The 19,710-nt window shown below is 31.0% G+C and overlaps 1 protein-coding gene across 1 annotated transcript in view; it reads left to right on the top strand.

The window, feature by feature from the left end:
* The window catches only part of LOC118183663 (NCK-interacting protein with SH3 domain), an 82,506-nt gene that overhangs the window by 43,781 nt on the left and 19,015 nt on the right, over positions 1 to 19,710 (top strand). Inside the window, exons 8-10 of the mRNA XM_035353261.2 lie at positions 8 to 88; positions 4,481 to 4,699; positions 11,007 to 11,179. Coding sequence (XP_035209152.1) covers positions 8 to 88; positions 4,481 to 4,699; positions 11,007 to 11,179 — 473 coding nt within the window. The remainder of the gene's footprint in view (positions 1 to 7; positions 89 to 4,480; positions 4,700 to 11,006; positions 11,180 to 19,710) is intronic.

Here is a 19,710-nt window from a genome sequence, read left to right as displayed (position 1 = left end):
TTTCCAGATCAAGAGAAGGTACAGTTTTCAGCTTATTTATTGACCGTTGTGTTTAGTACTGGAGAGCAACCACCAAATGGTACATATGGTAAGGACATCATGTATTTTTCTATTAGTTTTGAAGTATAATTTTTTATTTGATTAGATGTGTATGTGTGACATGTGATGCCATCCTAAACTATGATACTTGTCACCAAAAGACCCTTTACCATGGACATTAATAAATGTGATACTATATTCTTTACTTTGCATTTTGGAGTATGTCTGCAGCCCCTATGTAAAGTGATTCTGGACTTATCTATAAAATTCACAATTCATTTTTTATAAGTCTTTGTTTAAGTTGATGTGAAAATTTATTCATTTTAAATGGTCATCTTTTTATCTGGGAGCATGTAGGATTTTGGCAATGTAGGTTTTAATGATCTCTATTATAAAAGTGCCCTTGCATAAAAAATGATGTTTGTAATCTTGTGGAAATAGCTAATACATATCTTACATATACATCTTAGTAAGATTGTGATCAAGATAGTCACCTTATTTCAACAAGTAGGTAATCAAAGATATTGTTCACCTACTGCAGTAATTGCAGTAGATGAAAACAACATCTTTGATTATCTACTTGTTAATGGAAGCTTCCACTGCTTTCATGCACAAGCTTGATTAATATATTAAGTAATCTCATGTACATGATCTGAAAGACAAAAGTTCTAGTCAAGTAACATTGTTTAAAAGACTGTCTGGCAACAGATGGGGCTATGCACAATCTTCAGTGCTCTTGGAAATAAGTATTTGTAGAGTTATTAGGTTATTTTGGAAAGGAGACATGAAAAATGAGCAATGACTTCACCAGTACTCTAACCTGGATCTCTCAAATATGCTCTGAGTCTGTTACCATTACACCACAAAGTCATACAGAAAGGAGGAAGAAAATACCTTATATAATCCCCTTTTTAAAGAGTGACTTGGGATTAAAGGACCCAATTGCCAAATCCTGGTGGTGAAGAGTCATCATCTACCACCTTTTAGTTCAGGCACCACAGTAGATTCATTAGGATTATTTTGAAGCAGGAGACATGAAAAATGAGCAGTGCCCTCCCTGGGACTCGAACCTGGATCTATCGAATATGTGTTGAGAAAATATATATTTTTTAAAATAATGTTATAGCCCTCCTTTTATCAAATTATCTTATGAAATTGATGTAATTTGTTCTGTGAAGTCCATATAAAGGAAATTTGTCTACGTACCATGAGACTGTATTGGGAAATCTGCAAGTCTTTGTTTTGTTGATTTTTTGAAACAGTGTGTAGCACTGTTTACCACAGGACCACATAGACATAGTTACAACAGGAACATGGATTTAAGACCCAAAAGGACTTTCAAAGAAAAGGCAAAGATTCTGCTTAAAATTTTCTCCAGATATTTTATTTTTGTTCAAATCCTACTGAAATGAGATATTCTGCTTTTTATCTTGATATTTCTTAGTTGATTTCTATATCTGATATTAGCTTTATACTGTGGTAATGGCTACTATTGTAAGAAAATATTTTCTCAGCTGCATATTTATATTGATGGGTTTCACAATGACAGGACTGAAAACTCTGAAGTATTCTTTCATCTCCCATTATTTACCCCTTGGCCTAATCAAAACTTTTTTTTGGGGGGGGAGGGTGAAATAAAGGATATATATGCACATAATTGTTATTGATGCTATGATAGTTTGCAATGCATGCTTACTGTTGATAATCTGCTTCCAAAGACAGTGATTGTGCCGCCCAGTCGGTATAGTGATCAGGGAAGTTGACTGCGATGCCGGAGAGCCTGGGTTCGAATCCCAGAAAAGGCATGGTTGTAACTATCCGTTCATTTATAGGAAAGGCCGATTAATGGACTGGGTTACATTTGTAATTGTTCACAATCTGCCATTGGAAAAAAAAAATAGTGATCGTTTCTAAATTTAAGGCACCTTTCTACCTTTTGCAACTCAGCACAGACCAGCAATTAGTCAGGAAGTTGAAGAATGTTGGAATTTCTTATACCATCTCTCTGAATATCACAGAAAAATTGTATTTGAATGGAGTTCTTCTGAGTGTGATATCTCTGGTAATGAAGGTGCAAGTGCCCTTCCAAAGAAGGGCACCTAATAACCAGTTTTAATAACCAATCTGCTATCTGCATCACTCATCGGAGAATTCTAAATAGCTATAAAACATCTTGACAAAGTGGGATTTTAAGCAAGCTTAGGTTATTCAGTAACCTCCATCTCATAAGGATAAGAATAAGGGATAAGGATTTGCTGCCTTTCTAATATTGAGAGATGCAGAACTGCTTGATGAACTTTTGAATTTTTCTGTTTGTACTTCTTTATGGTATATTTATGGTATATTTATGTTCTTTATGGATCTTGTTGTATGCATGTCTTCCTTTTTGTCCCTGCCTGGGCTTTTGAACACAACTTTCTGTACAGTAACTGTATTTCGAATAAAAAAGTATTTAAAATAAATGCATACTGACATTATCTAAGAAAGATCGTGGAAAAGTGCTAATTTATGAGGAGATGAGAATTTAGGAAACTGATTCAGAAATCATGAAGTTAGACAGTGAACCAAGTGACTGTCACCTTCAAAATTATTTTTATTATTATTTTGATGTATTGGTATGTGATTTGACTTTTCACTTTGATAATTTAACTCCTTCACAATTTCATTTTAATATTTGCCTAATTATTTGTAGTTTTTATATCTAACTGTATTTTTTATCTATATTTCCACAAACTGTTCTTTTTCATTCACTTGTACTGGATAAAGGAAGTTACCTTAAATACTTTTAACTTCTGTTTACTTTTACATGTGCATATAATTGCCTTATTGCTTGCTGCAAGCCAAACTGTGCCTTTTACCTTCTTTGTTCAAATTAATAATGCATAATCTTTATAGTATTTTTGTTGTACATATTACTGGTATTTTATTCATTTTGTTTAAAAATATGAGTCTATATTTAATTCTACTAGTACCTTTTTCATTATTTAGCATATACACTCTTTTGCAAAAAAATCGAAGCACCGTGAAGGAAGTGGTTGTTTTTGATGAAATTGAATATGTGTATAGCTCATACACACATAATAATATGATTTAAAAAATCAAGGTCATAATACCTGTTCACATCTCACAATCACCCATTGAGTGTTCAAATTAGTAGTTGGTCCAATCGACCCTGGCTGCAATGCATGCTTGAATTCATCGAGACAAGGAGTGGTAGAGGTTCCTAATGTCATCCTGCGACACATACTGCCAGGTATTCATTAGATGTCTCCCCAGATCTGTGATATTTTGTGGTGCCCAAATCTGGCATTCTACCATATCCCAGTGGGAAAAGTCTGGTGACCTTGCTGGCCAAAGAAGAGTATCAGCCGCATGGAGACAGTCCAGAAATTTGCAAGTGGTATGTGGCCTGGCATTATCTTGTTGGAAAATGGCTGCAGGACGATGTGCCATGAAGGGTAATGCAACCGGCCGCAGGATGCTATCAACATATCGTTGATCTGTTAAAGATGAATGGAGGATGACTAAAGATGACCTGCTGTCATAAGAAATAGCACCCCACACCATCACTATCACCTCATCATCATGGCTGTATGCCTTTGTAAAACAAAGGTTGATTGTGACAGCTGGCCCCATCCTCTCCAGACACGAACACGGTGGTCATCTGCTTCAAGAGTGAAGCGGAATTCATCGCTGAACACTATATGATGGCAGCCATGATGATTGGCTGCAATACCATTCCAGACGACTCTGTTGATGTTGTAGAGTCAAATGCAAATGTCTTAAAGGCCTCTGTGAGCGTAATACCACCCCAGACACGTGCCTTGAGATGGTGGATGGTACCACGGGAGGTATAGACGTGGCTGTAGTGCGTTGAATAGATGATACTGTTGGGGCAGTTCGGGCCTGGCGAACAATCATCCTATCTTGCCTCACATTTGTGCTTCTTGGCCTTCCAGAGCCTTCATTTCGTCGACAATTTCCTTGTAGCAACCATTGCTGCCAACATCTTTGCACAGCAGTGTCTGTGCATTGCAGGTGGGGGCCTGTTGAGTCGTTTAGTTGTCTGTAAGGTGTTCGATATCGTCGTAATGGCATCTTTAGTTGCGGGAATGGAATTACAATGGCAGCAATAAAAAAAAGATAAATTTTGCATGTTCAAATATGATCTTTTTGCATACCAAATTTCGTCACGATCATAAAAGTCCTTCTTGGTGCTTCGATTTTTTTTTGCAAAAGAGTGTATATTGCATATATACAGACAGACAAAATGCATGTTTTGTTTACCATATGGCTGTTATCATACACTGTTTTTCTTATTCATTATTTTATAACCTTACGTGTCTTATTAAGTATCTTACATATATACAGATTGACAAAATGCATTTTTTCTTTTGTTGTTGTCTAATAATTTCTCATTTCCATTACATTATTCTTTTAGAATTTATAAACAAGAAATTTATGCATTTCTTATTTGAAAACCTTGAAGAATGTGTCAAAGAAGGTGAGGAAGATATGGGACAGAATTTATTAAGCATTATACTAGCCTTCAATCTTCATTTTCAGAGGCATCAAGAAAATCTTGTTTTAGAAACTCTTAAAGAAAGGAAATATGCCCAAGCTCTTACTGGAAAATTGGTTTTTATTCTTAATCGAGAAGGTAACTTATTAATTATATGAAGTGCTATTAAAGATATATTTGTTTCATTAAATGTAAAGACCCATCTGTACGAGGAGACAACATTGCTTTGTGACACAGTAAAATTTCCCTTGCAGACTTACCAACTGACAGCATTTTGTCTACAAGGCTGCTTTTGTATCTAAGTTGCTGTGAGCTACCAAGCCAGTCAGAGCAGTCACAGCAAATGACGTGATTTGTATCCAATAGGATATATCCATTAGTCTCTTAACAAGCATAATTTGCAAAATTTCAGTGCCTTTATTTTTCAGAGCTTAATTTTTAAAATACATTGTAAATAACAGTAATAATAAACAGGAGGTTTAAAGAAAGTAATGGTGATTAAAAAAAAAAATGTAAAATATAAAAAATGAATAAAAATTATAAATTAAAAAAAAATAAAATTAACAGGGAAAAGTAATTAATTGTAAAATGTAAGGGTAAAATTAATTGTGAAATCTATACATATATATATTTTATCACTCATTTACATAAAAGAAAAAATAGATTGATTACTTCATATATTACATAAAAACTAACATACATTGCTGATAATTAGATTTATAATAAAGCATAATGAAATATGTGAAAGAGGGGAAAAAACAGTTTCATTGTTTCATAAACATGTAATCATTATGTTTGTGTAGTTATTATCAAATTGTATGTGTAATAATAAAATAGTTTAGAATTCTTTGCATATGAAGCAGATTAATTTAGAAGTCAAACAACAAAAATCAGCATTATGTTTTCAAATTTTCACAGGACTAGTTTCAATGATTTTACTGAACCATCATCCTCAGCTGCAAAAGCGCAAATAAATGAAGTAAGATACAGTCATTAGATAAGATAAGAAAGACTAGACAGGAGTTAAGCTACTGGTGCCATTTGTTGATGAAAGAGATATCAGTTTCATCAACAGATGGTGCCAGTAGCTTAACTCCTGTCTAGTCTTTCGTATCTTATCTTATTTAATCACTATATCTTACTTCGTTCATTTGTGCTTTTGCAGCTGAGTGTGATGGTTTGGCAAAGCCATCAAAACTAGTCCTGTGAAAATTTTAAAATATAACGCTGACTTTTGTTGTTTCACTTCTAAATTAATACTTGTTCGGCATGTTATTGTATCTTAATATGAAGCAGACTTGAACATCTTAAACTAGTAGAAAAAAATTTAAGCACACTTTTAAATTGCTGTTCAGAAATTTGCTGCAATCTCTAAGCTACATGGATTATTAGAAATGCATTAAATTAAACAGATTATGGTCACAGTTTATAATTGAAATGTATAACTGCAAAATGTAGTGGATAGAATATTTAGATATTTAAAAAATTTTATTGTTGGTCATTTCATCTTTTTTTCCTTTTATGTCTTCAGTTTGCATATTAACACTTTGATGTAGTTGATATTGTTTTTATATTTTTTTGACTAAAAAAACTCTAGAAATTGAATATTATTATTCTAGAGACAAATAGTATATGAATTAAAAGAAATTTACTCTTGCCCATTGATCTGTGGGTGGTGGTTGCACTGTGAAACCAGCGTAGGACTTTGAAACTTACTGAGGTAGTAGGGGAAAAACTTACTTCTTTCCATGTGCATTTCCAATAAATGACAGAATTTGCAAATTAAAAAAAAATTGTATTAAAGAATTGCATAATATATAATTTTGTATATATTATACAATTTTATATATTATGCATTATTTTACCAAGTAAATCATCATAACAACATAAAAAATGAAAAAATAAACATTTATGTAATCTTTCTATAGCAGTGAAAACATAGAAATGTTTGGATAAATAATAATAATGATGTTTAGATAAATAGTTAAAAAAACTCATTTTTTTAATTAACTTTTTTTTATGTCAAAGAACAAAGTTATTTTTTGTGAAACTGTTCAAAGAATGTTTTGTCTTTTTGGTACATGCATAAGGTGACCAGATGTCCCGCTTTTGGCGGGACAGTCCCGATTTTTAACAATTTGTCCTGCATTCTGTGTCGTTTTAAAAGACCCGATTTTTGGAAAGAATGCACAACAAGCCAGGGAATGGCGGGAGAATACGGTTTTCGGCGGCCATGTGGCTACTTTGCCAGGATATGAGTCTTATATTATTTTTGTTAATTTTATAATGTTAAATTTTAATAGTAACAAATAATTGTTGACAACTGATTATCGAGAACTGCTTATCAAAGTTCGTATTGTTGATCAGTTGTTAGAATTCCATCACTATTGTTTGGACATATTGGCTTTGGCAATAACGAAAACATTTTGTAACTGTCTCTCAGAGGATACACATCGTACTGTGTGCTCAATACAATGTACTGTGTGTGAGAGTGAATCAAGATAATATCTTCGCTGATGCTTTGCCTTAAAGTCAAAAGGATCATTGTTCTGTAGAGACAAAACAAGTGATGTCAACAAATCAGCTATTCAGATAATTTAGATACATAATTTATTTATTTCATAAACGCATAAATCTTCTTGAATTTAGCCGACAATACTTTTATATTTATATTTTATAGTGGCGGAAAAAGGTCTAGCGTCGGCCTCGAAAGTGACGCTTATGACTTACGTTACGGCAAATTCAGAGGAAAAATAATACAAGTTAGTATTGTTATTACTAAAAAAAATGTAGGATTAAAATTAAAATAATTTTTAAAATATAGTTACTTTATAACAAACAAATTAATTTAATTTTTAAATAATTAATAAAATATGTTCATGTAATTATATACCTACTTACTGTGTTTTTAAGCAATATATATAGATAAAAATTTATAATATAATTTATAAATTTATAATAAATTACTTCTTTAGATTTTTAACATAATGAGTAAGAACAGAAGAAGCAAATTCAAAGAGGATCTAAGAAGTGAATTTCCTTTTGTTAAAAAGAACAAAAGCGATTTCATGGTAAAATGTGAGAAATGTAATGGTGAATTTTCTATTTCGCCCGGCTGGAAGAATGATATTTCAAAGCACTTAGGGACAAAGGATATTTAAATACTACTGCATCTTCCTCCAAAATGCAGGAATTCTTTCGGAAAACAATTTATGGACACAAAGAAAAGAAATCAGCATTAGCAGAAGGACTTATGTCTTTTAATGCTAATAATCACAAACATTCCTTCAGATCTTGTATATCACAAGTTGTCCAAAAGTTATTCAACAAAAAATGACAGCAGTCTATTAAAAGAATTCTCTCAAATGCAAAATATGCCAAAAAATGAAATAATGCTATACATAATTTTTTAATGTAATATATTTGTAAATTGTACTTATGTTGAAGTTTAAAAAATATATTAAAAAAATATACTATTTTTGCGCTCTATGAAAATTTGTGTTACTCCATATAGACCAAATTTTTAATCAAGAATCCCTCCCCAGTAAATGGTATCCCGTTATACCAATGTTAAAATCTGGTCACCTTAAACATGCATAGACTAACATTGTAAATTTCGCACATGTATCTTCTTCTATGAGGTTTATCCCTTGTGTTACAAAATGTACACTGCAGGGATTTGCATTTTACTGGCATATGTTCTGCATTGTTTAGTCTCTTTTCACCTGATACCTGAAGTTTGTGATTTTTTTTATGTTAATAGAGAGTTTAGTCTTTTTCTCTTTGGTATGGATCCTTCGTTTCCCATTCGAATCATACTGCTGATTATATCTATTCTGAAAAACTTGAGTATTTTTAAACTGGGATCACTTTTTAAAAGCGTTCAATGATGAAGGCGTTTATAATGGTGACATCGATTAAATGAAAAACGGTTCGATGCGACCATTATTTACTTTTTCTGCCAATTTCATGAAAGCCTTTTAGATTGTTCAAGGTAATCTACATAGCCCTTATCTTTATTATTATCTGTAATTACCTTTGGACATTGTATCTGAACTTTCTGTCTAGTTTTTTTTTTTTTTTTTTTTTTCTAAAAGGAATAATGTGATCAACTAGGCTAGAGAAAATGGTAAAACATCTCTTGTCTTTGCATTTTAGACAAGTTATTTTGTCATCATTTACTGCCTAGTCAAACTGAACTCATTTTAATTTCTTGTCTTCCATCAGCGTTTTGGGAAAGTTTTTTCTTTTTATATTTACAGTAACCCAACAAAATACATTTTTCTTTTCTAAAAACTTGAAAGACTAAGATGTAAATAAGATCCATAAGATAATAAGATGTAAAATAATTATCCATATAGACCCTATAATTTTTATCATACAGGGCCTCACTTAGCATTTTTACCATGCTTTCACTCAGAGTTTTTTCAGCTTCCAGGGTTTTACCAGTATACGTTTAAAAATTTACAAGTGTAGCCACTTTCATCACAGTGCATCCATACTTTATATCTGTGTTTTATTGGTTTTTTAGGCAAGTATTGTTTTAGTCTGCTTCTACTTTTGAAACAAATCATTAATTCATCGATCAGTTTTTTCTTGGTCTAAACAGACTATTGAATCATTCTTACAAATGAGTCAATAGGAGGCTGAATTTTATATTGTTTGGCAAATGTCTTATTCTCCTTTTTTGTCATTAGTGTGTTGTCATTCAAATGCAAATTCCCCAATTGCCTATGAAAACTTCTTTATTGGTATTTGTTTCACCACATAAGATTCATAGTCTTTTATTAGTTGACCAGAAATCTGATATCTTTGAATTTTTTTGAGTTGCATATAAATTATTTCAAAATCTAATTTATCTGAGACAGGGGTTCCCAACCTTTTTCTCTTCTAGAATATCTGTTGGATGGTGGGCAATATTTACTTCTTCAAGGGAAATTTATAGTTGTATAGAGCACATAAAAAGAAGAAATCGGTCGCATTTCACGTTGTGCTTGTATGTGTGTTGGACAAAATCTCTATTTCATTAAAAATGAGAAATTTTTCACCCAGAGTTTTATTGAAAACTAAAACATTTTTATTGTAATTGCACAGCGGCAGGCACGCGTTAAATGATCGGCGAGCACCATGGTGCCAGCGGGCATAGGGTTGGGATCCCCTGATCTAAGAAGGCAGTAGTAAAAGAAGACATAAGTAGTATATCAATGGGTTTTGTATCTTCCACAGAGACATTTTTTGCAATTGTGCCGTAATCCTTGGAAAATTCGGGTATTGATTTAACTACGTTCTGTGTATTATTCCATGTTACCTATGCAGTTCCAAAAGGACCTGGTAAATTTATATTAACATTTTCTGCCTGATCATCACCTTTATATTTCTATAAGCAGGAGGGAAGGGATAAAGGAGTATTTCCTTCTCCGTCACTTTCATCCTCAGAGATCACTGATTCTGAATCTGGTGGTAATTCTTCAAGTAAAGCTAATAAAGCTAATACATCAACTATTTCTAGGCGTTTATGAGGAATTTTAAATCTCAGCAGTAGGAAAAAATATTTTAAATTTAAATAAAACTTTTACACAATTTCTATTTTTGTTATAGTTAAAAATATATTTACGTTATATTTAAACCATGCAAAATAATTTATAAAATCACAATACTACCATTTGAAGCAAGCATGTTGAGCTCAGAGAAAAATCTCTGGAAATTAAAGACTTTTTCACTGGGCAGGTACATGTACTGTTTAGTAATAAAATAACTGTGTCATTTCAGAGCCCCTTATCTATATCCCGGTAAAAATAAACACTCCTATTTGAAAGCAGGAAACACTATTGTGAAGAGCAGTGGTTTCAGAGTGTGACATCTGAGCTTCTGGTGCATTGTAACAAAATGTGCTCAGTGGTTGTGCTCTGAGATTACAAAGCAAATGCCATGATATATACATGTTATTTATACATGCAGTTTAATTATTGCTGTATTTTTATTGGGTATGATAGAAATAATGATGTATGATGAATAACTTTTGAAATTTAAAGTTGTTTTTATTAATAAAAGGAAGTTATTTTGTGTCATTGAAAGTAAATTTTAAAAGGCATTGAATTTTTATTACTTAGGCCTAAAAAATGCATGGTTCTGCAGTCATTTCATGTTATTTAGAGGTAAAAGATAAGTAATCAATCGGTTTTCACTCAAAAATTTCGGAAGGAAGAAAGGAAAAAAATTTGAAAATTGAAAACACTCAACTTTTAAGGTGCGCCCACTGCATGTCAAGGGGTTAATTTAAATGTGTAATATTTGTAAGCATCTGTTATGCATATAATGCTAAGTCAATACTGAAATAATCTGTTTTGTGAACTGTCCAAAAAGTCACGTTTGTGTTGCAATAATTTGCTTTCCAAATTGTGCAAAAAGTATATATTTTTTAATTGTTTATCTTTGTTTATTGCAGAAGATCCTGCTAGAATTTTAAGCCATGATATGGAAACTCCAAATTCTGTCTTAAAGTTTTTGGTAGATATGTTCACAGTTCCATCCTTGATAGATCTGTTTTATCTGAACGACATCAAAGTATTGATTGACATAATAGTCAGGCAACTAATGGATTTGATTCCTGGAGAAAAGGTAATTTCTATGTCTTTTACTACACCACAGGGTGAGCGAATAAATTAGAGAGTAAAAATTCATCTGGCAATTTTTTAATAAAAAATTAAGATTTTAAATATCCAAATTATTGAATTAATTTTTAACTGACCAGTTTTGAAGCCTAATGTATACTTTTTTTTTTTTTTTTTTTTTAAGAATATCTTTATATTTCTTACCTTAGATATCTATAAATTTATTAGAAAGTTTGTGTTTCAGAAACAGTTAAGAATGTGACAAATAATCTAGCAAAAATTTCACGATTTCTGATAAATAAGTGCTTTCATCAAAACATACTTTTTTCACTTAATTTTTATTCTCTTAGTCTTGTTGCTATTGCAATCAAACTTTGAAATTTTGAATCTCTTTACTTAAATTCCTTTAGCAAGTCAATAAATAAATAAATAAGCCAGTGCATTAACTTTTGCTATATTAAATTTCTGATTTCTGTGTTAAAGCAATAAATAAATTGACCACATATATGGTCAGTGGCTTAGTTGATTATTATTACTCTCTACTGCATAGTACCACTGGTTGAGAAATTATCTGTGCATAGATCTATGGTTTACGTGTGTTATGAATTGATAGCTCCCGCCGTTGCCTCTGGATTTTAATGCTCGAACAGAAATCAAATGAATGGTAATGTAAAGAGTTATCATAACAGGGTGTGGGGTTATCTTTTAAATTCATTTTTTTGTGTTCTAAAGTGCAGAACATTCAAAACTTTTAAAAATGCTCATATGGAACATTTTCTATTTCCTTTTCTATTTTCTATTTCTGTTTCCTATTTCTATTTTCTATTCCTTATTCATTCTCTAGTATGATGACCAGCAAGGAAAAATTATAATTTATGATCTCTCTTTCTTCTTAAGGAAAAGTTCAGTAGGAATTTCTTATACATTACTTGTGTACATTACATTTGTAGACAATATGCTGAGGGGGGACTGTATCAATAGAATAAATGATTAAAATTTAGAATTTTTTAGAGAAGGTAACTCTTTTAGAAAAATACTTTAAAATTTAAAAACTCTCAAGTGTTATTGGAATGATAATAAAGGATAAAAAAATTATTGAAAGGAACTATGATGACATGAAGGAAATGGAGAAATTTGGAAAATTGGAATAGCTTGATATAGAAAAAGTGTGGAGAAGTAATTTAAGCAATTCAGAGAGTTTCTATTCATGAATTAATGTAGCAGCAAAACACTTTGAATTTTGGTGAGGAATTTGTTGTAATAAGAATAAATTCAAAGGTAGCAATTCAAAGGCTGTCTGAAAACTTCAAAAGCAGTCAAAATATCTTACTTAAAATGTTTTGATAATTTTCTTTTGTGAGACAACTGGTTCCTCTACTGTTGCAAAGCTAGAAGTCAGGTTATAAGGTATTTCTCCTGCTTTCCTAGCATGCCTTTGTGATGTAGTGGTTCTGCACACTGGGCCAGTATTCCAGAGGTCTGTGGTTTGATTCCCGGTGAAGGTGATTTCTCATTTTTCATCTTGCCTCCTTCCAAAAAATACCTAATGTCTCTACAGTGGCACCCGAACTAAAAAAAAGTGTTGGATGAGGATTCTCCACATCCATGATTTGGCGATTGGGTCCCCTGAAAACTCCAGTCGCCCTTTAAAAAGGGGAGTATATAAGGTATTTCTCCCACTTTCATAGTGTGCCTTCATGGTGTAGTGGTTGCGCGCGCTGGGCCGGTATTCCAGAGGTCCGTGGTTCAATTCCCGGTGAAGGCAATTGCTCATTTTTCATCTTGCGTGCTTTCAAAAAATTCCTAATGTCTCTACAAGGTCATATATCTAATATACATGAAATTTGATTTTTTTTATGTGTTTACTTGGTAAAATAGCCATATCCTAGGGAGAGGAGTGCTACAGTAGTAAACAAAGCAAACAAACTTATACTATAAGTAGCAAATCAAAGGTGCCTTGAAAAATTGATATGTAATGTTTGGAATTTGTTATAATAAAATACCAAGTGAATGCAGAAACCAAGTGCTTTACTAAAATTAAATTATTTGTAAATAAAGCAAAAAGTCAAACCTGGAATATTAGAGGATTTTTTGTTGATTGGCTGGAAGAAGTTGCCAGAACCATGGCCCAAAAAATAAAAATAAAAGTCTGCTTTTCCCTGTTTAAGTGTAGGAAATATCATAGTAAAGATTTTGCCTGCAAAGATGGTACCATAGTTATACCTTCTTCATCAGGGATTCATCAAAGATTGTAAAGTTTATAGACAGAAGCTAAACAGTTTCAGATGCTAATGATGACTGTTAAATCCTTTCTGTTACCTATGTAATGAATGCCATGCACATGACTGACTTCATTTGGAGAAATGTAATGAGAGAAATAGTTAAAAGCTATTTCTTCTAAGCAGTGAATTATAATGGGAGGGGGGGAATGAAGGCACTAAATTTATCATATCTCAGGGAAATGTAGCTTCTAAACAGTAGGAAATTCTTAACAAGAAGTTAAACCTTGAAATTTAATCTGGAGAATTATTGGAAGCAGATTTATCCATTGCAGAAAGTAGGATTTTAACAGATGCTAAAATTGTGAGAGATGTAAATTTCTCCATATTGTCATCAAACAGTGATGATGAAGTGGAATTTCAGGAACATTAGAAAAGTATGCTGATGAAAGAAGCAGAAGGAAGCTATTACTTATTACATACCTTTTTAGTGTCTTCTGAAAATACTGGTTCTGATTATTCATCACAGTTACTGCTTTACACAAAAACTTCCAGTTTCAAAAAGGACTTAAAAGGATTTCAGACTTTGTGAACAGAATATTTTCTTGTTTTGAATACTAAAGAATTTGTAGTTATTTATGTTTCTCTTATGCAATTAATTAACACTTTTATTTAAACCTTGCTAAAATATGATTGTATTTCTAGTTTAAAGGCTAAAAATTAAAACTAAACTTGGTAATATTTTGTGTTTTTACTACTATATATTCTATGCATTGTTACTGTAGAATATTCAGAAATTTTATATCTTATTTTCTTGAAAACTCTTTATATAAATTTATTTTCTCATTTTTTAAAATTTAAGGTTGATTTACTGAGTGAAATTTTATTGAATTTATATTACTTGAAGCAATTTCGTAATTGCAAATTATATTAGCACTTAAAATTTCGGTTGAAATCTTTTCCCTTATATTTAAATTCATAATAAAAAGAAAACACCTTCCTCAAACATCATTAAGATTTCCTACATGTAGAGCAAGTACCAAAGGAAATAAAAGAGACCTATACATTATTATTGCTCATATTAACCTAGTATAGAAATTTTTACATTCTTATATTTTTTTCATGTAATTTCTTGTACATCATATTGAGAAAGAGCACAAATACTTACTAATAAGAATAATTGAATATGTATATGTTTTTGAAACCTCTTATATGCTTTTAGTTTAAAGGATCAGGTTTTAAGATCATGTTGAAACATCTTTTTGACTTTAAAAGTAAAAAAATGTGTCCCATTGACAGAATTATTGCTTTTGATATATATACATGCTCAAAAAATTTAATAATTTACTTTATTTGGAGAAGAAGGAAATTCAGATTTGAAACAAATATTATGTGAATCAGTATATGGGAAACTTGGTTGAATATCAGCCATCTTAGTGGTAATATGTGCCTATTATGTAATTTACCATTAAAGCAATTGAATGTCTATAAATTTCTTTTCGTATTTGATGCATCAGTGGTATAATAAGTTTGAATACTCAATCTCAGATGCATTCAGTGTTTTAATAGAATATTTCTGAAATCTTGACCTTGAAATAAGGAATTTTGGTATGATTGATTTTTAATAAATTAATCATACCAAATATTAAGTTATAATGTTAACATTTATAAAATAATTTAAAGCTGTTGCCAGTGTAAAGTTTAAGATTTTGCAAGCCTAATCTTAATCTTGATTATTCCATTTCCATTCATAGCTCATAAACCAATTAGGTTCTCTTTGAGAATTCTCCTTATTTATCTTCAATGAAGACTGATTTAATTCTACAGTCAAATTTTCAATTAATTCATTAGTTATTTTATTTTATGAAGAAATGGGAAAGAAGAGTTTAAGAATTCTGTGCTAGCTTCATTCTGCATTCAAATCTTTAATTTATTCATTAGGTATTGTATTTAGGGAAGAAAAATGAAAGAAGCATTTAAGAATCAACCCTTCATGTTCCGTATATCTTGTATGGTGAGGATTTGTGTGATGCAATCAATATAAATGAAGTTCTTTTCACATAGATTTGCTAAGCCAAAAAATGACATTTAACTATAGTTTTTAGATTACATAATGTACATACTGCACTTCTAATGCAGTTGTTAGGATATGAAACATTAGTAAATAAATACATTTTAATATCTTTGATAGAGTTTAAAATCTGGAGTATTTCGATGTTTTTTTGCCAGTTTTTGCCAGGAATTTTTATTTTCAAGTTGATTCTTAATATTATTTCAAAAGATAATTTGTTTAAAGAAAAAATTAGTATTATTTTATGAAATCAATGAAAATTGTTAGTAAACTAATATTTAAATCTAAAAAATATTTGAGAAGTATGTGATTGATTTCTCATTCAGAATTTATTAGGAAATACCCACATGAAAAAAATTTGAAATTTTAAAATTTTTATTAGAATTATACTTTACCCGGGAGCATGCACGCTCTTTTGAGTTACAATAGTGCGCACCCTGGGTCGAAAAGACCTGGCTCCTGTTTTTTGAAGAAAAAACTGTTACTCTTCAGGTAATTGAATTCTTGAATAGCTATGCAACAGAATTTATGAGGATTGTGAATGAAAACAAGACTATCATAGGAATAGGACATTAAATATTTTAGTTTTTCTTTTTTTTATGAGTTTATCTGTTGGGTGAGTGACTTATGTGTCGTCTTACTATTTTTGGTTTTTTAACCGATTATGCTTATGATTTTCCTTATTTTGTATTGTGTGAGTGTATTTTTCAAGATACACAATCTGTGTTAATCTGTTTAATTTGTGCTTTTATTTTTTGTCTGTATTTTTGTTTGTCTGCGTTGGGTGTGCTGTGTTAACCATGAGGCTGATTATTATCAGCCAGGAGGGTTGCAACACACTCGTAAACTAAACTCTTCAGATAAAAGTGTTACATTTATGCCAAAATTTTATGATCAAACTTAAAAAAATATGCAAACTATAAAAATTAAAATTTTAATTTCAATTTCTATAATATCCTTTATGAAATAAATTTTTTTAAAGGAATAGAAAAACGTATTATATGAATGTAGAATTTATTAGGAATTCATTATATTAATATTCAGGTTATTCAGGAATTATTATTCATGTTTATCAGGAAAATACTGCTTGAAAGAACATCTTCCTCAGAAGGCTTCAAGTTTTTCATTAACCTTTTGAAGACGAGAGGCCATTATAGTGGCCATAGAGTCCTCTGTTTGAAATGACGGGTTTGTCCACTTTAGTGGCCATGTCATTTTTCCCCAATTTCCAGGCTGAAAGAGTGGGGTGAAATGTCAAATTTGATATCCCTGGGATTTTAACCACTTATCTCTTTCAAAGACCTTTGTGTTAAGAATCTGGTTTTTCCCAATTTTTCCCTTTTAGTTCTTGAAGCTACATAGTTACAGAATTTGCGATAACTGCATTTGCAAATTGTAAACAGAGCCTTGCGTTGCTTTAGAATATTGCATATTTTTGTAAGTTTTTAGAAATTATTTTGACATTTTTCTAGCAATATGCCGAAAAGGAAAAGAGGTCTGACTGAAGAAGAAATATGAAAACTTTTTCGAAAGCTTGATGATGAAATATATATAAATACATTTATCTGTATATTTATACACGTGTGCATAAATCCACACGCAAATACATATATATAACTGCATATGTGTGGCTGTGTGTGTACGTGTACGTGTCTGTATATACATTATTCCCATTTAAGGGTATGCATGCTTTCCGCTTTATGTGCATATCTGCACTTATACCATATTATATCAGTGCAGACATATATACTGCATGGATATGTGCGTAAACATTTCCATAAATAAATATAAATTCCCACTTACTTGTATACATGTACATGCAGTTTTTCTTACATTCTTATCAGTTCTGTCTGTCTTTATTTCTATACATATCTGTTTATGCTGAAGTGACCTTCACACAGGAAGTTTACTGTGATGGTACTGTTATTCAAACAAATCACAAGAACATAAATATAAATTTTGTGTCAAAGAAACAACATTAGTTTTACAATTTCAGTCTGAAACCTGGAAATCGTAAGTACACTAAAATTAGCCAATCAGTTTGAAAAGTCATCTCTAGCCATTAGATTCGAGATGTACTGTTATTTTAAAAGGTACCTCCGAAATTTTCACGGTCAAATAATTTTGAAGTAGCATTTGTAAAATTTCATTGTCTGTTGAGCTCTGAGAATACAAACACAATGTAAAAGCTCTCAAATAATGTACAAATCATTGTTCTAAGACAACACATGTTCCCTATCTGAATTTCTGAACCTTGACCTTTTAAGTGATTTAATGCCTTTGTCATTCATTAGACATATATCTCAGCAACTACATTCAAGGACAAATTCCTGGGGACATACCTTGGGCACTTAGTTATGAAATGTTTCGATACAAAAGCATAAGTTAATGGTGTTAATGAGGTGTTAATGAAACCAATGAATAGCTGCCAAATTTTCAATAAAAAAGCGAAAAACAGTTAATTCAACTGTGTCAGTATAGATTTCGCATGACCTGACAATGAAGGTTTTTTGAGTAACTGCAAGTAAAGATACTCGCTAATATATCGTAGAATTTAAATTCCACCATATAAAATATGCCGCCATGGTTGATGACAAAGCTGCTACAAAGACAGTCTGGAGTTGAAATGAACTGGTTTAAACAATAGAGGAAATAGAAAAATTCACAGGCGACAACAATTTCAAACAGGAGAGAATTTTGCTGACCGCGCACCTGAACTTATCTGGAAATTTCTCTTAATGTTCCAAATTATGTAGCATAATGTAGAATAACATAATACAGTATTGAAGACAACAACTAATTATCATGTAACTTTTGTCCCACAGTTTTTGCAGACACTATGCATAACAAACAATTTTCCCTTCAATTTGAAAAACCCTTTGTACTAAGAAATTACCTAAATTTTGATACCCGAGTGAACACGTTCCCTTAATGAGGCTGGGAATTTAGTTTTAGACAAATAGAATTTACCTTTTGAATTATGGGCTTGCATACTAAATAATTTGACATTTTTAATGACTTAAATTCATTCTATTATTAATACTTGAAATATATCACTTACTAATTTTCAATAAACAGTATAAAATGGTACATGATTAAATAATCTTTTTTTTTTTTTTTCAAATTTTTAAAACTAAAATATTCTAAAAAACAGTTTTTGAGTGTCTGTTTTATTATGCATTAATTTGGAAAAGAATTGAATTTTAATTAGTAGCACTTAGTATGTACTAACAGTCTACAATAAACTGTAGATTGTTAGTACATTTCAGTACTAACAGTCTACAGTAAAATAAAATAATTTTAAATTAAACCAGTTATATTCTAATTTGCTGAAAGTTTCCTCCTTAAATAGTATGTTATCAAGCAGATTTTGAACAATTATGTAAAATTAAAATTTCATTATGCTTACAGAGCATAATTTTAACAGTTCCACTGAACTTTAATTTTTAATCATTTCTATAGCTTTAAGCATTTATTTTTTAATTATTCCCTGTATGGAAGAAAGTCCAAAGATATAGGTATATTTGATAATATATACCAAAACAAATTTAAAATTATAAGGACATTTAACAGTTAAAAAAAAAAAAAAAAAAAGACTGAGATGAGGATTGGTTGAATTTTAAATTGTCCAAGGAAATAATCAAATAGTTGAAATATTTTTTTGACATAACGTTAATATAAGGATATGATAGAAATAATTATTGTAAGCACTTAGTAAAAACACATAGTTTTGCGGTGTAATTTAAAATTCAAACCAAAATTTTATAAAAATGAAAGTAACGTCCTATAATATAAAGAATGAAATTTTCTTCAACAGAGATTTACAGGTTTCCCAATAATCTCAATCTGGAACAACTGTAATATGAAATTTTCCCTCAGTGACAAAAAGCATCTTGAAGTCTGGGAACTAATCCCTACACTTCCCTTTCTTTTGTGACAGAGATGCACCCCTCTGAGAATCCATTAAACTACACACAAGAATCTCTGTTGCAAATAGGAGGTGATTTCTTAAAGGAGAGAAAGCATTCGGTTCAGAATTCCCCATCCTTTCAAGGCCTTTACTGCTACCAAAGTCCCTGTCTCAAAAGGTTAATTGTTATGAACTCACCGACACTAATATTTCTGGCAGTTATTCACAAAATCTTCAAAAAACTCTCTTACAGGTGCAAGTTTATCTGATTCATTCTTGAAGACGCGAGTTCCTATGTCATCAAAATAAACATCATCATAAACATCTTTATATATATA

Source organism: Stegodyphus dumicola, chromosome 11 (assembly GCF_044657685.1).
Source record: "Stegodyphus dumicola isolate Sdum_Otavi_A_Nest chromosome 11, ASM4465768v1".
Lineage (NCBI taxonomy): Eukaryota > Metazoa > Arthropoda > Arachnida > Araneae > Eresidae > Stegodyphus > Stegodyphus dumicola.
This window is presented reverse-complemented; position numbering and strand designations above follow the sequence as displayed.